Raw genomic sequence first — 22,282 nt, forward strand, 5'->3', positions numbered from 1 at the left:
AGACAAGCGTGTGGCGCAAAAAAGAAATAGGCATAGTAGACGTCCGTGAAATACTCGAGGCAAGTAAGATTCCTATTGCTCTCAACTGGAAATGGTTTGTCAAATGATTGCGCGAGTTACCAATGTTAGGAGGATGTTAATAGATAGATGAGAAGAAACATTCGCCCCATCTCTCTCTCTCTCTCTCTCTCTCTGTCTCTCGTTGTCACCCTCCCCTCTGCCTTTCTTTTCCTCCTTCACGATTAGATTAAATGACGATTTCAGGCAGTCACTAGTTGGACGGCACACGCTTGCGCAGGTGCGAGCGATTCCTTGCGTAACACATACAGCAGACACGCACACCATCCCGTCCTCCGCGATTCGTTTTCTGTGCCGCGCGCGGCTCCGTTATAATGTATACAGTTTTCGCAACGTAATCCCGAGGTATTTCGCTTGCTCGGCGCGTTTTCGGCTTTTCGTTTTGCAAGCGGCCAAAACATCTAGCGCGATCGCTCGCGGGAGGACTGTGATCGCGACCTCCATTCCGTCCGGTCCGTACGGTCTCTGATCTCGCGTTGCGGCAATTCCCTTCGGGAAATCTCGCGTGCACGATGGCACGGATTTCGTACGCGATTCCGTACATGATTTCACATAATCGATCGATCAGCCAGCTGCATCCCCCGTACCACACAGTACCTCAAGTAGAACACAGAAAGTCATAATAATATCATAATAATATCCTAAGTAGAATAACAAGTCACGATAATGTGTCAAAATGATACTAAAATGAATCGAAAATGATTGAAAAATGACTTAATGATCATTTTGGAGCTATTTTAATATCATTTTGATATCATAATGACTTGTTATTTTGCTCGAGATCATATGACTTATAAGTTTATTGTAAATGATGTCGTCCTATAATATCATTATGGTTTAAGGACTGTGTTCTATCTGGAACACACTTACCCGTCTGGGATGTCTGGGGATCAATCGAAACAAAACAATGAGTCACAATACCATTAACATGATGTCATAACGACTCCAAAATGAGCATTAAAAGTCATTTTTCAATCATTTACGATTCATTTACGAGTCATTTTGATATTACCATGACTTATTGTGATTGTTTGGGACCCAAGCAGAACAACAAGTCACAATAACGTCAAAATGACATTAAAATGAATCATAAATTATTTAAAAATGACTTTTAATGATTATTTTGGAGTCATTTTGACATCATTTCGATATCATAATGACTTGTTGTTTTGCTTGGAGAATTATGTAACTTTTTCTAGGGAAACGTGAAAAGTGAAAATTTTGTGTGTGTGTGTGTATAAAATTTCACTTTTCACGTTTCCGCTCTAGGAAAAAAGTTGCATGGTTCTCAAGCAGAATCGCAAGTCAAAATGACGTTAAAATGGATCGTAAATGATTAGAAAATGACGTTTAGTGATTATTTTGAAGTCATTTTGATCATTTTGTTCTATTCTATAATAGTAAAAGTTACATAGTCGATTATACCCTGAGAACGTTTTTAAGATAGGATTTAAAGATGACTTTTGGACGCGTCTTAAGACATCTCTTGAATATTTGTGAATGAGATTGTGTGGATTCATTGAAATGGTTATTCGCGATATGAATGTACGACGCTCGAGCAGATTTGGACAAAGAAATAGATTTGGAATCGTTTATCTAATCATAACTGAAGCGAATGCAGTCAATAATTGAGAAAATTCTAAGATATCTATTCTTTTATAAGATATCGATATTTTCCATGTTTTTTCAATGGTAGATGGGACGCTATCTGTACGTATAGATTGTGCGTAAAATTCTATCGCGAATGTTTCATAGCGAAATTTGATGGATTATCGCACACCTGCCTGTATGACAAACGACCAGTTCGATTACAACTGTTTGATAGCATAATTAATCCTTACCTTGCAAGAATATAATTTGGTGCCTCATCCATACAAACAGGGGGGGGGGGGAGGGGCACTAGAATCCGTCCGTTTTTTACAGAATGATTTTAAAAAATCTCTAAAAATTCACCAATATACTTTCAACTTTTTGGAATAAATATTGGAACTTCATTTTGGAAAATAATAAAATGTAGTAATTTATAATTACCGAAAGACTCAAAGAAACTTGCACAGGAATCACTCGAGTCTAGTGATGTAAGGTAAGGGTTAATTTTGTTTTCCGCCCTGAAGCGTAGAAATCGATCGATATAAGTACTTTTTTAATGTAAAATCTATATCTTCTATGACCTTTACATACATTTTCAATCTCTAATAATTTATAAAGCTAATAAGAGAAATTAAAGTCCCATTAAGAGTTTAATGCGAATATCATTGAGATGTAACTCGTTTTAACAATCTACCATCTGAATAATTTCATGTGAAAATTTAAGATGTACTGTGAAATAATCCGATTTATTTTATGCCATTGCTTATTTCGAGCTAGCGAAATTATTTAAATACAAAAGGATTTCAGTTCCAATATTCGAAATTTATAGGTGTTTAGCAAAGTGAAAAGATTCTATCCATTAATTATTTCTGACGTGAGAATATATTGTGTAAAACATTACGTGTCAAGCATTGCGTCAACTTGAATAAATTTTTTCTAACTTTGTATCGCTTAAAAAAAAATTAAACAGTTTGTTGTCTTTTTTTATTTTTATAAACAAGTTAATGTGTAGTAAGTGGAGCGATCAATAACCTCGAGCAAGTGAAGCACATATATATAATCATTCATCATTAATTTTTGATTATTAACTAATGATGAAGTCACGAATTTCCGTTTTCAGATGATTTTCAAGTAAACATCATTTTCTCTATCGTTTCTTTGCCTCATTCAGTCAGTGTCTTTGACTCGAATCGATGAGGTCAGAATTGGAGAAAGAGCGAGCAGATTTACACATTCGCAAGAATCTTGTTTGCCTTGTCGAAATTACGAGTGAAATTCAATTTGTCCATGTGTACAAATTGAACGTATCAGAATGGTTCAAGGCCGCGTCGATTCATGGTCGGCTCGGCGAATTGCGCGACGGCATTGCCAGGCATTGCCCGATCGTATGCGACTTTCGAATGAAAAATTCTGCAGTGGCTATAAACACGTAAGCCGGTACGACAGACACGAGACATTGGAGGATTCGAACTGGTGATTTGAGACTCGAGTACGCTATCTCGGGAAAATCCCGGCCAGATCCTGATATTGTTCCAGAGTTAAAGAATGTCGATACTAGATTGTCAATTTGAAAATCGTGTATTTTTTTTTTGATTATAAATATCAAATTATAAATATCTCAGGTTCAACAGATTTCATTCATACAATTTTAAAGTTTTTTTGACCGTTTTTTTTCTTGAGTAACTTTGTCGGACACGACCAAGATTTATATCTGTTTGTTAAATTTTTTAATATAAAAATAGTTAAGAGTATTTTGTCTGTATAATATTAGTTAAAAATCAATAAATTAGCTAAAAAGCTAATATCAGCTAAAAAAATTTTTTTATAAATAATTGCAAAAAATAAAACAACAGATAATTTGATTTTATACAGTGAAATGATCGCGATATTTTACTGCAATTTTAGATAACTTTTGATATCTTTAAGTGAAGAGAAATTTTCAAGAACGTGGGATTTTAGATTCTTGCCGGTTCTCACAGATACAGTGTATAGCTTTATTAGATTAGATTAGATTAGATTAGATCAATATATTTTTAATTATATATATATTTGTTTCCTGTTTTGATAGATTTTACATTTGTATGTAAAAATCAGAACAGGAAACAATAAAAATGAGATATTATTGTTTCCAATTGCATGAAATATGTACAACTAAAATTTGTATAGGAAACGAAAAACGAAATGTTACAATGTTTTATGGAATTTCTGGTTTTTAATATCTGAATGGTTATTTTTATTTCATAAAGCAAAAGAAAAAAATTTTTAATTATTTATAATACACAAATTTATATTAGGTGTACAAATAAGTTTCCACCGTTTTTTAATCAAAAATTAAGCATTTATTGTGAAAGAATGATACATAATGTTTTATTGATGTAAATCAAAATGTAAGTGCAAGTTCTTTTTGCGTTTGGCATGAATCTTCATTCAATAATGCTTCCAATTCCGCGTCTTCGTACACTTTCGGCCTTCCACTACGTTCTTTATCTTCGACGTCAAATTCACCGTTCTTAAATTTTTGAAACCATTCACGACAACTTCTCTCACTTAAGGCAGCCTCACCATATGCTTCTACAAGCAATCGATGAGCCTCAGCTGCAGATTTCTTCAAATTAAAGAAGTAAATCAAAAGTTCCTGCAAATGACGCTTATTCGGCACAAAACTCGGCATTTTCGTACAAAAAAAATATATGATGCTGATACAAAATCGCTAGTATATTTCAAGGTTATGTTGTTGACAGATGTCCAACCTTATGATATAATGTTTTACATCAGACAATTTTAACCATAGCTTGCTAGTGGCGTCGTCTTTTGTCAAACGGCAGAAACTTATTTGTACATCTAATAATATATTTATCCTTTTAATGTCCTTTTGTCGTTTAAATACTCTTTTAAGCGATATATTAAGAGAATAAGATTTGCAATCTAAATGAAATTAAATGAAATTAATTATAATAAATGTAAATTAACACACATATAAAATGAGATACGAAATGTTAATTATTTATAATAAATAGTTACAACTTTTTGCTTTTATATGAAGTGAAATACATAAGAATCATTATTCAGATGTTGTGAAACAGAAACAGGAATTTTGTAAATCAATATAACTTTTCGTCATTAAATATTATCAATAAATTTTATTATTTAATGCATCACTTATTCCTTATTTAAAGGAACTTTATATCAATGTTTATTTTTATACATATACATATATATATTGTAAAAAAATATTTAAACTTCTCTATAGCTATATATACGACCAATTTGCATTTTTGATATGAGAAATTCAAAGCGGAGTTCTTAAAAATTGAAGGATGACCGAATTTTTTGAAAAGTATGTTCTTTTTTAATGTAAAAACACAAGAGATAGCATTACTTATTAGAAAACAAAAAGATAATTAAAAATTTTTTCGCATCATTTTTTTATGTATCATTATTATAGAAGAAGTGGTATCTTACATTAATTTTAGAGTACCGTTAGTGGCCACGGATCTCATTATTCCGATCGTATTTTATAGGAACCGTTGAATGTCTCTGATAAAAATCTTTTTCTTTCGTTTCAGAAGGAGAAGAGACTATCACCTGAGAGTGGGTAGTAGACTGCTGGATTTCCGTTCAAAATAGACCAGAAGGCAGCTTACACGGCAACATGTCGATCATAATGCAGTATATAGACCGGTTCCATGATATGCTGGACAAACACGCAGGTGATTACTGATGGTGAACAAAATGCGAGAATCCGTTGAGAAAAATATCCGGAATTTGTATAATTCTAAATAGAGTAATTTGGATTTGGATGATAAATGACGAAAACTTGGCTATCTCGTAGTATGTCAAGCGTACCCAGTGACATCACCAACATGTTATAAATTGATGATTACGTCGTTGCACGATAATTTCGAGAGTGCAATAGATGGATGGACATTGTGCGGTATTAGAGTCCTTCGGATTTACATAATTGACGCGCGAAAGACGAGAATGTAAATAACGAATGATGATATTGTTGTCGAGTATTATGTCTTCTTTTGTTTAACATTCTTGGATAACTCCACGTGGAATATCACAATGATATCTATTTTAGAATTATAAAATGTCTACATCTCTTTAATTTATTATCTCTCTTAAGTCGTCTATTAGGCTTTACAGAAAAAAGAAAAAGCAAGTATCACTTCAGTTTACATATGTCAAGAAAGAATTTGGTTTACAGTTTTATAATTACACATTTATTATAATTATTGACCGTACCTTATAATTATTGACTAATTAGAATTCGCTCTCCATATATTACTTTTATCTAAATTTAAATACTTTTATCTAAATTTGTATGTTTCTTAGTTTTTTTTTATTTTAGTTCTTACATTAATTTACACTAATATTACAATTGCTTTGCTATTGTATAATTTTCACATCAAAATACTAGGTTTTTTTTTATTTATATTAGTCTTTAAAAAAAATACTATTTTTTTCTTATGACTTCATATATCTCTCCTAACAATATATTTTTTATAATTATGTTGTACCTAAATTTTTATCTATATTCTTCTTTCTCCTCTTTTCACTTTTTTAGTTCTTTCTCTCTCTCTCTCTCTCTCTCTCTCTCTCTCTCTCTCTTTCTACAATTTCCTTAAAACATTATCTTTTATAAATATTTAAATCCATAACTCATCTCTCTAATCTACAAGTCACTTTAATGATAGAGAGAGAGAAGTTTTATAATTATTTTCAAAAAAGTTGCGCCAAAGTCATTGTGATGCATAAATTTTCCTTTGTATCTTGAATTCTTTTATATATATAAAAAAAAAACGAACAGAATTTGCTAGGTCCATGTTTGGTATACGCGCATATATCGAATGTTCTCACAAAGCACTTGAAAATACGCAATGAAAATAAGCTTTTTTTATAATAAGCATATTTTATCACATTTTACTTACATCCTATGTAACGAGTCTCAAAATATGTGCACGGTAATTTGCGTTATTTGTCAATGTTATTTTATCGCATTGCGGCCGTTGCGCGAAATGGAATGAGCGATTGTCAGTAGACTGTTTCCTTGAGACCGTCACTGTCCCACTTTGGGCGCAGCAACGAAATGTCACTTTGATAATCGCGGCGTCGTGTGAGTAAAGTGGAGTAATTCTTTATTCTGTACAGACAGTTGGCCGGCTGCATCGTGCCGTCACGTTTGTTGCAACGCGGGGGCTTTTTTTCGCAATTTGCCGATCACCAATGAGAGGAATCCCAGTTTTACGGCGTGATTAACGATCTAATTGATTAACGTTTATATCTCTCAAGTTATTCGATCAATGAGAACAGTCTGTGTTCATCGACACGCCAATTAACGTCCCATGATTGGTGATAATAAAAAAATTATGCGGAGATATAAAATTGCGTCGTAGTATTATTAACATGTCATTAATATTAATAACATTTCACAATCGTTCGATTATTTCATCGGAAATTTGCATACATATGCGGAAGATGAAAATTATAGGTATATAAGGATTATATAGATTATGTAAATTATATTGAGTGTTGTAAAGCGCTCGCGATAAAAAGACAATTTATGTAGCTTCCGAGTTTTGTAAAAAACTATAATTAAATACGCTTGTTTTTATTTTTGCATGGAAGACAAATAAAACATGCATATTTATATATTACGCAATTCTTGAAGATATTTTTCTTAATATATATTGTACGTGTATATGTATACATGTTTTTTATATGCATTTTTTATAGCAATGTATTTTTAAAATGAGATTATCAATTTTGCACGAACTAATTTTTCTTTGCAAAAATATTCGTGTACTGATAGATTAAATTAATTTTCTTTATTCATCTTTTAATTATGCAGTAAATCCGCTCTCATGAATGCCAAAACAATCTTGTTCTAATATGTGCAAATATGTTATTCATATTCATATCTTCCGAATGAGTTGCATAATCTTTGCAAGCGTAAATAAAATCGAACACGTTTAACGCCGTCCGTCCAGTAGAGAATCTCAAGGAACACCTTTCGGAAATACCGATCATTCACTTTTTCCATATTGAGAAAACCAAGGGAAGAGTAAATGAACCATCGAAGGACATACGCACTAGACATCCCTGAAAGAACATGGAGCAGTCCTTCAAAGCGATACCGAAGGACGAGCGGTTTTTATCGCCATTAAATCATGGTCACTGGATTACGCCTATTACTCATATAGGAAGGAAAGATGGAGAGAGAAAAAAGGAGAGAGAGGGGGAGAGAGAGAGAGAGAGAGAGAGAGAGAGAGAGAGAAAGAGAGAGAGAAGTGAATTGTTTATGGCTGTTAATACATCTGTATATTGTTGCGTATTACATTGTTTGTAACGAGGTCATCTTCGATTCGATTACAATCATTTTAGGAAAGAACTATTGCTGGATAACAGTATTCTCAGAGTACTAAGCCAAGCAGAACAACAAGTCATTATAATACTAAAATAATGTGAATATGATTCCAAAATGATTATTAAAAGTCATTTCTCAATCATTTCCAATTCATTTTAGTATCATTTTGACGTTATCGTGACTTCTGCTTGGGAATCGGATGTGACTGATAGAAATTTGGACCTGGCAACTTCAGTATCAATCTGTCAATCGAAATTCTATATTTTTTATATTGTATCGACTATTGACGATACTATTTTTCTTACACACGCTAATATAATCCCAGATAATAAAACTTTGGCAAATTGTCAATAAATTCTCTATCAAATTTTCATTCTTAGAGAATGAAGAATCACTCTTAGAGATTGAAAAATCCACTCCAAACAAGAGTCAATTCTCCAAATAGTTTTACTCTCCGAAAGCAACACTGGAGATAAATATTAAGTTTAACCCCTACATTCAATCTTGATGAAATTAGATTCATTTGACGTATTTTTGCACAAAACAAATGAATATAGTAGAGAAAAGCATCGCTTTGCCTCGCGAAGTGAGATATTAATTATTAAAGTTGACCTTTTAGGAAATTCCCTTGAAGGACTGGCGCAACTATCACTTTTCTTGGAGTGAAATTTCATTCTCAAAAATTTAGACTGTAAGCTTAGGATTTGTCGACAGTCTGTTGACATACTATATGCAGCTGGTGGAAGAAGCCAAACAGGATTTGCGCGCATGGGCAACCGAACAAGGACTACAAATCCTGTTCGGTTTTTATCGCTAATCTAATGATACAATATATAACAGGTTTTGTCTGATGTTTTTTTGCCAACATGATCATATATTACTATAAACTTCACGTGAAATTTGTAGCTTTTCTGCCTTTAAAAATTGGTAGCTTACTCTACTCACAAATTAGTTCTCACAAATTTATTTCTGCAGACTTAGCTGTTTGGAATGTAACCGAGAATCTAATAGAATTCGGTTGCATTAGTGCATATTAAATATACCGCTGTGATTTAATCTGAGCGTGATATGCAGATATTTCAAATTATAAAATTTATATTTATATTTATTTTATATTTATATATTTCATATTCATATTAAATAAAATTCATATTTTATTTAATAGCACAATAAAATATATTAAAGATTTCGCGGTTTAATCTGTTTCTATATTTATATTAAACATATATTTTTATTTCAATTTGTTTACAACGGCTTTAATATGTAGTAGTGCGCACTGAGTGTATTATATCGAATTTGCTATTAAATTCTTTGATTACATTCCAGATAACCAAGCTTGCAGAAACAGATTTTGATCAGAGTATGCTACCAATTTTTTAGCAGAATACCTATCAATTTCTAATGACAGAAAGGCAACAAATTTCATATAGATATTTGACGACGTTAATAAACTACCAAAAATATGACGAAACCTGTTGACATACTATACCAGTAGATTGGCGGCAGAAATAGAACAAGATTTGCAGTTCTTGTTCGATTGCGCATGCAAATCTTATTCGGTTCTTGTGTTATATTCTTTGTCAGTTCGTTCGGCACAGTCGAGAAGTCAGACAAATAAACTGACGTTACATTGCCAAATTCTACGGTTTTTTCGAAAAACAAAAAAAGATGGAAGTTTCAAAGTTATTCTCAAGGATTCCTAGGAGAGTTTCTTAATGTTTTTTTTCAGATACGAGGACAACTAATTGGTTATTGATGAGCTCGCCTTTCCCCACATTATTTATCTGCCTCAGCTACATTTACGTTGTCAAGGTACTCGGACCAAAGCTCATGGAGAATCGGAAACCTTTCCAACTTAAAAACACCTTAGTATTCTATAACCTGTTCCAAGTGATCTTCTCCGCATGGCTCTTCTATGAGGTGAGACTTCGTCGACCGTTTCCTCGCGATATCAACTGTTTAATGCTTGATAAATTAGTTTGAAAAAAATGTTACCCGATGAATTTTTCAGGACATAAAAAAATCGAATAGCTCTTGTTTTATTTCAGCCGTTCCTCGATTCACCGATTATTTTACTGGGAGCCAATATTTTGTCTTTATTATAATTTAACTTTTAGACTTTCAGAGAGAAAGAAGCTTGCAACAAATACTTGGATAAATCAGATGTTTAAACAAATTTTGCCCGATAAATTTGGATTTCTATTTTTGTTCTCTTTATTTTATACCTGATTGTTTCGTATAATTCGGCAAAGAATCGGCTTGAAATCTTTACGACATAATATATAACATTAGTTTACAAATTTGAATAATTTTTGTACAAGAAAAGGAAACAACTTTTTTTTTAAGTATTTGGGACGTTCGAATCTCTCACCAGAAAATTTCTATTAGGCCGAATTTTTTAAATATAGGCCTGTTATTTTTAAGAAATGGTATTTCTTTTCGAATAATTTGGATACAATAGTGACAAGCAATGCGTATGTTTCTATCAAGATTTGATAATAATTGAGAAACGTTATCAGGATGAAAATATGCTAGACGATTACTGTAATACATGAAACCGATTCAAAATCATATAAAAAAAAAATTAAACTATTATATTTTGGAGAAAATGTTTTTTTTTATATCTTAAAATCGAATTTAATGGAAATATAAATACAATTAAAAGGATTCTTGTTTATCAAATGAAAAAAGTAAAAAATTATTTTTTTTTTATTTAATGGAAATATTTCGATGGCAGATTCGGACTCAGCATCGAAAATTATTCTAGAAATACAGTCTTTATATGTTTTTGTCCAAAACTAGTAATGAATCTTGTAAACTAGTGTAATGAACCTTAGTTACCTGCGCATATTTTTACTGAATTCTCTCTATTTATATTCGACTCAAAGATTCATTATATCGATAACTAATCTCACATCGGCTTTCGACTTATCATCAAGCTCACAATCAAGCTCACAATCGGTTTGGCGACACAGGTATTCGTCATGATACGATCGAAAACGGATGATAACGGTCTGAGGATACGGTATGCCGCTATTTACAGTTGCGCGATTTAACAATTCCATGATTTTACTGCAGTCACTGGAACGCGACGTCCAGCGAAAACTTTCTATTTTAACAGTTGCGATTATATTCGATTACATCGCCCGCAAATGAATACGTTTGTCATTGGTGCATTCCCTTGTTGACAATGAGTTTATATTTCGTGACTACAAAAAGAGGGTAGTCAACGCCTTTAATCCTCTAGAGACGAATGTTGCATATTTGCATTTTATTTTAAAATTAAATTCGGAATCTGTTACACTTAAATTAGTTACACTTAAAAGCTGAAGATGGAAATATGTGTAATATTGAGCATTGAAATATACTTCTAATTACTGGAAAAACTATAGTCAATATACAGCTTTGATTAAAAAATATTAGGCACTTATTCATTTATTCTATTCTTTTACTCTACCTTTTACTCTACTTAATTTTCTCTACCTGCATTGTTACTTATTAAATTCTGGCATTATATTAGGTGTTGGAATTAATTCGTAGCGTTTTACAAGTGATGGGAAGTACTTTCATTAATGTATTTTTTAATGCTCATGTGAAATAAATAACATTCTTTCATTAAAAAACGCTACGAATTAATTCCAACACCTAATACATAAATTTAAAGCATTCTTGAAACAAAGAATAATTTACAGCAAATGTCATGAATCAATTTTTGAGCTAAAACTTTAAATAATGGTTAATAAGGATAATAATACCCAATATTTTTGGTCAAAACACTGTATATCGAGAATATAGATATCAACAGATTCTTTACTTATAAATAATTTTTTAGCAAAAGCAGTAAAAAAGTTATTTTTTAATGACACGATAATGCTAGAGGGTTAATCAAGGGCCCTTTGAACGTAATTATTGAAATTTACAAGTTTACGAAGACTTTCATATATATATTAGGTATTGGAATTAATTCGTAGCGTTTTTAATGAAAGAATGTTATTTATTTCACATGAGCATTAAAAAATACATTAATGAAAGTACTTCCCATCACTTGTAAAACGCTACGAATTAATTCCAACACCTAATATGTATATATATATAATATGTATATATATATATATATATATATATACTACTAGAATATTTTTTAACATGCAATTAAATTTATTACACATATTTCGAACGAGTTCTTCTATCGCGCCAAGAATTGAGCAACGAAAATATATTTGTAACTTCGACGATCGATTTCGTATCACGGGAATGCGCCAATGGCAAAGATGTGCGAAGCACAATTTACGTTTCTTTCGCAACACAGTGTCTGATGGGCGGATGGTGGGATCACTATAATTTCCGCTGCCAACCGGTGGATTATTCCAACAGCCCCACCGCGATAAGGGTAAGTGTGCCTAATCGATCTAACCCTAGCCGAACCGTTCAACGAGATTGCCTTCCAATTACTTCAACGAGACGACTATTACAACAGAAATCATCGAACCGCATCGAGTCCGCCTGATATCACGGATATTCATCTATAAATATATTTTTGTAGATTGACCGTTCCTTACCCGGAGCGGAGGCTTGCGGCGGGGGCAAATATTCCTGGAGCCGTGCGATTTAGGCGTCTTAAAAGAGCTTATGCTTCCTTTTCGTCTACTATAGAGAGCCTGGCATGTTTCTCCAGTGTCTCGATCTAATCTTTTTCCGCTTCGACATCCGCTATCTCAACTCTCGATGAAAAATCAAACGCCGATAAATCAGCTGAGTGTTGAACATGTGTCGCACTCCCTTCGGGGAAGAATCGCAATTGTAAAATCGCGCGTCCTTCAGTCTTTATCGATTTATTCTTTGACCGAAGAATACATCGTTCCGTTCCTTTGCGTTTCTTTCGCGAGTAACTCTTTTTCTTTTATCCAATTGCTTCTTTTCCCGTTGAAGATACGAGGCGCGACATCGCTCGACATTCTCGTGCGAGAGTTCAACGCAAATATTTTATGTAATATGCGTAGAGAGTAGTTGTAAATTAAGCTTGTACGCAATATACATTTGCCATCATACGCCTGTTTTCTTTATCTCTTTATTGGCCTTTGGGCGAATGTGGTTGCAGATAGGGATATCCGGATGGCTGACTGGAGACTATTCTCTAAGATGTCAACCTGTAGACTACAGCGACAGACCCGAAGTGCTGAGGGTGGGTGATTAACAGAATTATCCTTGCCATGATCTCTTTCTAGTCATATTTATAATGTTTATATCTAAAGCTAACCACACACACAATACATAATTTCTTGTATGATAGGCTTACATGCTGCTGTGCTTGTTCTAATGCTGATTCTATGACAAGAGTCGATAGTCGATAGTCCTAAGTCTTATCGCTGACTAATAGCCAACTTGTATGATCAGAGTCTAAGGTTGCAACACTTTTTTGAATTCAATTCAATGAATTTTAATGAATTGAGCGATTAATTCTTATTCTAGATCGACAGATGAGAATTAATCGTTCGATGAATAGGCATTCCGAAACACATTGAAAAAAAAGTGTCACAACCTTTTAGACCTTTAATATACGACTAACGCTGATTAGTCAACTTCACCGATTAAGACTTCCGACTGCATTGTAGAATCAGTATAATGCTTGCTAAACATCTCCATTCATTGAGCAGAGCATATTAGCATTCTACGTGATAATGCAGTATGATATGGTGCATTATTTTATGCCTGGTTTCCTTGCACGCGCTAATCAAAACATTAAGAAACAGTCACATGATTGTCAAGCATAGATTAGATGTATAGGGATACGTTTTGAAGCATAATGTATTTCAATATTTTATCTTTCTTTATTATTTAGTGAACAAAGACATGCTCTTCATGCGTAATTCGGAACGTACCCTAAGTTAAAGTTATTATCTTTTTCTTTTCTGTTCTGTTCTTTAGTTCTGTGGTTCGTATGTACAATAGATTAATTCGGCCAATTGATTAGATTAATTGATTGATTGATTCGGCCAATTTCTATACGTCGCTATGCAACTGAGAGCCACTATGAGTGCCATCTTCGTGTAAACTTTTATTTATTTATACTTTTACTTTGCTTATTTTATTTATGCTCTTTAAGTAGTGAATCATGCATTGGTCAAAATGCAAAGATGTAAACATAAAAATTATGCATCGTGTACGGTTAGCTTATAATTTTAAAATCGGTCAATAAATTCGTAATTTGAATGAACGAGAAAGATGTAATTTTTATGATCTCATTTTGATTGATTCACGTTGAATTATGTGATATTTCCCATGATTTTTAAACTATTTTTTCATTTTAATTAATTAATTAAAATGGAAAAATATTCCAAATTTCAGTAATTAATTAAAAATACTTTACTTAATTATTGATTAGTTAAAAGTATATTAATGATTGTTATCATTGAAAAAAAATATTTTAAGAATTTGTGATCTTTTCTCATGACCGATTCTGTATGCAATAATACGTGTATATTCATATGCTAAGAAAAGGACCAAAGTAGCTAGTAGAATTGCAAACATAGAGTTCAAGCGATAGAACAACTCTAACTGTAGTTAGTAGCCTATATGATTAACATTGTTTAACATATGCTATACGTCATTACGTCAAGCGATAAATTACATACACTTTCATTACGCACAATTGCGCCGCATTAATTTCTGTCATTGCACCCATACATACTGTGACATACTCTGTCAGTGACGATTTTCAGATTCCTCATCGTCTCGAATACACTACCGGTGTGTTCTTGCGAAATGTTTTTAATGCATTTCTGTGAAAACTGGTTTTTAAAATTACTCAATAAAATGTGTTTATTATTTCATCTGTTATCTTATTTATGTTGACGAGATAATTATCTTGGGTCGTTCATTTTTACAAATTGCTATACATACATTCTTTCTTTCTTCCTTCGTCTTTCTTTCTTTTTTATCGTCTTTATATTTTATTGAAACTAATTTTTAATTTATGTAACTTGCAATCATAATATGTAAAAAAGTGTTTAAAAATCGTCTGTGTATCTAATAAAAATCGAAGGCAAGAATCCTGATCTTCAACAGGAATGTAAAAAAAAAAATATAGAAGCCTCTCATGAGGATAAAAATATTTCGAATAAAACCAAAGAAAATTTCATACATAAAATCGATCCAATAAAAAAGTTTTTCCTAATCAATGTTTCGAAATCGCAGATGGTCCACGCAAGCTGGTGGTATTACTTCTCGAAATTTACTGAATTCATGGACACGGTATGTAAAGTGATCTAAATGTTCCCTCTTACCGGCATGTGTGATTTATACTCCACAGGGCTAATCGTGCGCATTTTCTTCCAGATCTTTTTCGTGTTAAGAAAGAAGAATAACCATGTATCCACGCTGCATGTGATCCATCACGGTTGCATGCCCATGTCGGTCTGGTTCGGTGTCAAGTTCACACCAGGTAAGTAGAAAATTGTTTATGCAATTCCTTTATTCATTTGTTGCAAAAACTCAGCTGATTTTGCAAAACTAATTTGTGTCAATGTCGCAAAAGCGATCCTTTGCGATGCCCTCGGCATCTAAGCAGAGCTTTCCTTATACATATATATGGGTCGAAAACGAATATATTGTTACGAGAATGGATAATGACTAGTTTTTATTAGAGATTGTAAAAATTTGTTTATCTTTTACATACATATTATCATTTTAGAGTTCTTCACATTTGGAATTTAAATTTATGTGCTTTTTAATAAGAAAGTTTTCGAGAAATCTATGATATAAGGCGTATGACTTTGCTCATACAGTTTTTTTCCGAAATTCGAGGCTTTATTGTAAAAAACTGGTTATACATTTATGATTCAAAATATTGTCCATCGCTGGCCACTACTTTTTCCCATCTTTCGGGCAGCATACGAATCCCGCGTCGAAAAAACTGACATCTTTTGAGGCAATCCACGAATCGATCCAATTTTTTACTTCTTCATAAGACCGGAAGTGCTGGTCAGCCAGGTCGTGTGCCATTGATCGAAACAAGTGATAGTCAGAGGGAGCAACGTCTGGAGAATACGGCGGGTGGGGTAGGACTTCCCATTTCAACGTTTCCAAGTATGTCTTGACCACTTTCGCAACATGGGGTCGAGCATTGTCATGCTGCAAAATCACTTTATCGTGTCTCTCGTTGTATTGCGGCCGTTTGTCTTTCAATACTCGGCTCAAACGCATCAATTGCGTTCGATACTGATCGCCTGTGATTGTTTCAGTCGGTTTTAACAGTTCATAATATACTACGCCGAGCTGGTCCCACCAAATACAGAGCATGATCTTAGAGCCGTGAATATTCGGTTTGGCCGTCGACGTGGAAGCATGATCGGGAACTCCCCATGATTTTCTGCGCTTGGGATTATCGTAATGAACCCATTTTTCGTCCCCAGTCACAATGCGATGCAGAAAGCCCTTCCGTCTTTGCCTTTCAAGCAGCTGTTCACAAGCAAACAAACGTTCAACATCTCTCGGCTTCAACTCGTACGGCACCCAATTTCCTTGCTTCTGAATCATTCCCATAGCTTTGAGACGTTTTGAAATGGCTGATTGAGTCACTCCTAATGATCGTGCCAATTCTTTTTGATTTTGACAAGAGTCTTGATCAAGTAATGCCTTCAATTCTGCATCTTCGAAAACCTTCTCTCTTCCACCGCTATGCTGGTCTTCGACGTGAAAATCACCGTTCTTGAAGTGTTGAAACCACTTATGACATGTTCTTTCACTAATAGCGGCTTCACCATAAATATTTGAAAGCATTCGATGAGCCTCAGCCGCAGATTTCTTCATATTGAAGCAAAAAATTAAAACCTCCCGCAAATGACAAGAATTTGGCTCGTAAACTGACATTTTCAATCGAGAATAACTTTATGATGCAGACACAAATCGACTAATGTTTCTAATGGGATTATGTTGACAGATGCCCAAGTTTATTGTGTGACGTCTATGATCTATTTATTTCGATCACCACTTACCGCTAAAGCCATCTATACGAAAACCGAATAAGCAAAGTCATACACCTAATATAATTGTTTTTACTAAATTGCAGACTTATGTTATTCGTTTTCATAAGAAAACAATATGCTAATTTTTTTTCGTAAAAAAATTATATGCTAATTTAGCAATTAATTTGCTAAAAGACACTTGAATCGAATAAATTACTTGGATTTAATCCTTTTATTTTAGAGTCTTAATTTATATGTCTGGGTGCAAGTTACTTATAGCGTTTGACTGGTTTTATAATTATTACAAATCTCAATGGAAAATTTTTTTTTTAATGAAATACCAGAATGTGTAGAATCGAAATATCAAAATATAAAAAGGCTTTGATAATAATTAAAAAGTTATGAAAAAAAAATATTAAAGAACAATTTTGTGAAAAGAGTGCAATAATCAGTTTTTTTTTAAATCATATCTTTATAAAAAAGGATACAGGTAAAAATAAGTAGTGTTTTTAAAAGAGAAAAACATGAACTTTAAGAAAACAAACATGTTATATTCATTCATTTCAAAACGTATAATTATTTGCGCAACTGAAGTGGGAGCATTTTTATACACGTTCGGAAAAATAATATTAGAGGTATTTTCTTCTTCAAAAAAGAAAAAAATACAATGAAAATATTTTATATTAAATATATAATGATTTCGATATTATTTACTCACGATTTTATAACTCCGAGAAAATAGAGCGATCGTTTCACCAAGACCTCTCTCGTGCTTTTTTTGACAATGAAAAAAAAATATATATATATTAATTATAAGAAGAGAGAGAGAGACAATACATATACTTGAATACAGCATTAATAAAGAAGCACTCCCTAAAAACGGATTTTCACTTTTGGCAAAAATCTGATAAATTTACATTTAACGGGTCCAAATCACAAACTTTTATTGCCTCACAATTAGACAATAATGAAACAATTGCATTACGATCGACAGAGAAAGGATCCAAATTTTTTTACTCACTTCAACTCTGCAATATAAATACAAAAATAGCGGCCGACTAAAATTTTCATCCGAGTCCAAAAGATCCACTCATGTAGTTGAGGGTTAATATATACTTTTGATGATTCATATCTTTTTGAATTATTCACAAATAATTTTGAGAGTGCAGTATTTGTTGCTATTTTTAAGTAAAAACAACTTTGATGTTTAAAAACGAATAAATTACGAATATAATTTCGTACTAATTTCTGTTGATGGTCATTCTTTCAGGCGGCCACTCGACCTTCTTCGGTTTGTTGAACACCTTCGTCCACATCGTGATGTACACGTATTATCTTCTGGCAGCGATGGGTCCAAAGGTGCAGCCGTACCTCTGGTGGAAGAAATACTTGACCGCTTTCCAGATGCTGCAATTCATCGCCATCATGGTTCACGCCTTCCAGTTGCTCTTCATCGAATGCAATTATCCAAAAGCGTTCGTCTGGTGGATCGGTCTACACGCTGTGATGTTCTTCTTCTTGTTCAAGGAGTTCTACCAGCAAAGTTACCAGGAAGGTAAATCCAGGAAATCCAATGGGGCGGCGATGACGAACGGCGTCGTTAAGGACAATCATCAATCGAAGGGCAAGCATGCGAATGGCATCGCGAATGGTGTCGCGAACGGCGTCGTTAACGGTTTCGCAAACGGCTCCTCGCCCAGGAGAAGGGATGCTGCCGATTATTACGTGAAAGGCGAAAGCCTAGCGACGGAGCTCAATCTCCGAAAACCGTTCGCAATGAAAGTCGAGTGACCCTCGAGCGAGTGCATAGCCTAGTCGATCTTCTCTCGCCACGACGTCGTTTTTCTTTTTCTTCCGCGGAATCGCCGAAAGATTAGTGGGTCTTCTTCTCTCTGTCTCTTTCTTTATCTTTAATTTGTTATATTATCTAAATACAAAGGGTTGAAGACCCTGCCGAGATCGATGCATCTATCGAAAAAGAAAGAGTACAAAATTACATCGCATATATTCGGCTCGCGATACGTATACAGCATACGTTGACGTACTTCATCGACGATACGATATTTCACTAGCGCGATGGTTTTCCAGTTAAATCTGGACAGTCGCGCGCGACCATAATCCGGCGACTGACGCAGAAGGATGCTTAGGCGAATCGTATCCTGGTGCTCCCGCATCGTGAACAGAACTGGGAAAAAACGAATAGTTTTCAAATTGGGTTTTACGAAACATTTAGATATAAATAATTGTGCGTTTTTAGTGACCTTAATGATAATTTATGCCACTTGCCAAGTAAATAATTCTCATTAAGTGACTAGTTTGCGAACTGACTTTGCATGGCTCGGATCACAATTGTAGAAAAAAAAGTTTTGAAAATGATGTAGATCAAATTGCACAATGTAACCTCTGTGAATCTTCAAAGAGATGACCTTTACAAAGCATACTGTGTAGATTATCCTTCTCTGACTTGCTTTTATTGATACTCGTGTTAATCGTGAATTATCAGCAATCCATCGCTTCGACAAAATCATGAATAATTAGGTAGAAGATAGCGGAAGAAAACAAGAGGAAGAATCAGTTCAAATTATAAATAAAAAGAATTATTTATTCCTGGGTATTCGGTGATTCTGTGGCGAGGGAATCATCGCGTCGACATTCCTTATGGGTCAATTTAGCAATTGGAAATTTTCATTCTTTATTCTGTTTTCCTTATGACGCGATACAAGAAATATTCTATCAAGTCTGATAAAAATAAACTCAGTCAAAGCTTCACGATCATACGTTCCTAATCTCTCGAAAATTCGCTAGCTGGCATGACTTTAGTGTTACATAAAAAAATTATGCGGATAGATAACGATAAATTACAATAGCAATTTGGTGCTATATTGTTACACAATTAGCTGAGAAATCTTTCCGTTTGCATTTCGATGACTCGGCACTTTGAAATATACAAGAACCGGTGACCTTAGCCGATCGAGTCGCGGACTCTGAGATTTCTTGATTATGTAAAAATGCGAAAGAATGTTCAAAAGCGCAAAAATATATAAAAATCATAAACTTAAACATTTCATAAAATCACACATGTTATTGTCAATATTTATTATGATTCCTCAAGAAAAGATGATTTATAATTGTAATCAATGATTTTATAATCGATTATATTTGAGACTATCTTAAATACAATGATAATTAGAAAACTCTATTAGCATTAAAACATTATCTAAGATGATCTTAAAATAAGAACGGACTATGAATAGCGATCTAGTCTATTCTAATTGATTTGTAGAAGTACTATCGACTTGACTGTTCAAGTCTTAGGTATTCATATTCCATCCTTATTTTAGTAATGTCTTAAGATGCTAATATGGCTTTTTGAAAATTTATGACTGTACTTAAGATGATCTTAAATGTAAGATTCGACTATGAATATCGCTCTCAAACATTAATTTATTTAGCGGGAGTAGAAAGGATACGATTGCGCCAATGTGCCTTTTGAAGATAGGCGTGCCTTTTGCTCAATACTTAAAGCTCAAAAGCATCGGTTAGAAATGCCAGTAACCGACTTCTGTGATCGTGCATGCGTCGACTCGCGAGAGGGACTCTCGACATCCCCTTTCCTTTGCGCGCCCAGCAACCGCCACGCCGACGTCCGGTCCCGGCGTCACAACGCTTTCCATTGTGGATGTGCCGATGCTCGTCGCGGATGCTCGTTGTCTCGGTTGTACTATTTAACGTGCGCGGGAAGCGTGCGAGGATTTCGCGTTCATGATCGTTAGCTCCTTCAGTTGAAAAGGGTTGAATATTGCGAATCTCGATAACCGGGCTGTTTTCGAAAAAAATTCGAATTAATGGATTTAAATAAACGATGTCATTATTCGGTAAGATCGGATAAGATTGCGATTGTTCAAAATTCAAAGGAAATAAAAAAAAATGAACTAATTAAAGGATTAGTAGATACTTGCAAAATTAGATTATCTCGAGTATATATTAAGAAGATTCAGAAATTGTAATTTCGCGAAATTTTTTTAATTCGTCTATTTTTCGGACGTAAAATTACAGACGAAGAAAAATGTGTAGATAAGGTCTGTTATTTAATCCTCTGCTTTTAATTATTGTTTACTAGTTACTATTATATTGTATGTCAGGTTTTTATGTTCCCGAAGCTGAAGTCGATTAAAACCGCGACAATCATTAAGCTACCTATCTCGCTCGTTTCGCGCGCGTCTTGTATGTAATACATAGCGTCTTGTACATAGGTAGGCTAGTTTTATATACTACTAAAGAGGAGTGCGACGGTCGTGCCACACTTCGAGGCAATTAAAAATAAAAAAAAAATGATTCAGGGGTTAATTTATATAAATCACATGTGCATATATATACACATATGAGGCGGAAACTGTATAAAATCACACATTAGAGTGCATGACTTATAGGCGGCTTACGTACATAAGGAAAAAGAAAAGTCAAGAGAGTATCTTGAATTTTCGACTTCTTGGGACCCTGTTCCCAATTGTAATTACTGCCCTTCTCGTTTGAATGTTCTTGAGTCTTGTGATGTAAATTCAAGTAAGGTAAATTGCAACAACCGTAAGAACTTGTTCCTAAATGGAGAATGTTCTTAATCCATTTTTCTATCTCTCGTAAACGACAAAATACTTTAACATGTTTATTGGTGCCATTTTCCATCAATGATAGAAGAAAAATGATTCTAAAAAAAATTTAACTCGAGTTGCATTGATAACAAGCTCTTCGACCGTGATCTGTTATGTATGTGATCTGCAATTGATGCGTGTACCATACGTGAGCATTTGCAAGAGATTATCTACAACTACATAAAATTTCAGAATTTCGTTGAAAATATTTTAGCATGGAGCTGTTGACGGCTGATTTTTTTGTTAGATATCGTTCAATATACAATCGCTGGAGCGATGAAAAATGCTATTATAAATGCGCACGTATAGTACAAAGAAGAAATACATGGATGATCTAATAAATTTTTTTCTCTCATTCGGCCGAGAACTTGAAGTTGTTTTGTTGCAAGTGGCTCGCCGAGATGGGATGCCAAAAGCGAATTACGGGCGTGTGCCACCAATCTCGATAGGCAGCGATATGTGAAAATTCCAAGTGCTCTTACATCGGAAAAATTTTTACATTGTACTGTAACCGAAATTTATTAACGTGTATATTACGTGAAGCATATCACAAAATTGGTTAACGTATATATTACGTGATGTATTTTTGCGAAAAATATAAGTCTATTTACTATGCCCGTGTACTCTAAATT

The 22,282-nt window shown here is 33.8% G+C and overlaps 1 protein-coding gene across 5 annotated transcripts in view; it reads left to right on the plus strand.

Annotated features, from left to right (window-relative positions):
• LOC105146021 (very long chain fatty acid elongase AAEL008004) overlaps nt 1-22,263 on the plus strand; it is a 63,585-nt gene extending 41,322 nt beyond the window's left edge. For 4 of the 5 annotated variants that reach the window (XM_011056033.2, XM_011056031.2, XM_011056030.2 and 1 more), the window contains 6 exons: nt 5,235-5,378; nt 9,768-9,958; nt 13,137-13,220; nt 15,233-15,289; nt 15,374-15,479; nt 18,272-22,263. In XM_011056033.2, the coding sequence (XP_011054335.1) occupies nt 5,321-5,378; nt 9,768-9,958; nt 13,137-13,220; nt 15,233-15,289; nt 15,374-15,479; nt 18,272-18,792 (1,017 nt within the window). In that variant the 5' untranslated portion in view covers nt 5,235-5,320 and the 3' untranslated portion in view covers nt 18,793-22,263. Of the gene's footprint in view, nt 1-5,234; nt 5,379-9,767; nt 9,959-12,347; nt 12,429-13,136; nt 13,221-15,232; nt 15,290-15,373; nt 15,480-18,271 lie in introns of all 5 variants that reach the window. The other variant, XM_011056035.2, reaches the window with a different exon arrangement.
• The last annotated feature ends 19 nt before the right edge of the window (nt 22,264-22,282 follow it).

The sequence above is a fragment of the Acromyrmex echinatior genome, chromosome 1 (assembly GCF_024713525.1).
Source record: "Acromyrmex echinatior isolate Ae372 chromosome 1, ASM2471352v2, whole genome shotgun sequence".
NCBI classification, from domain to species: domain Eukaryota; kingdom Metazoa; phylum Arthropoda; class Insecta; order Hymenoptera; family Formicidae; genus Acromyrmex; species Acromyrmex echinatior.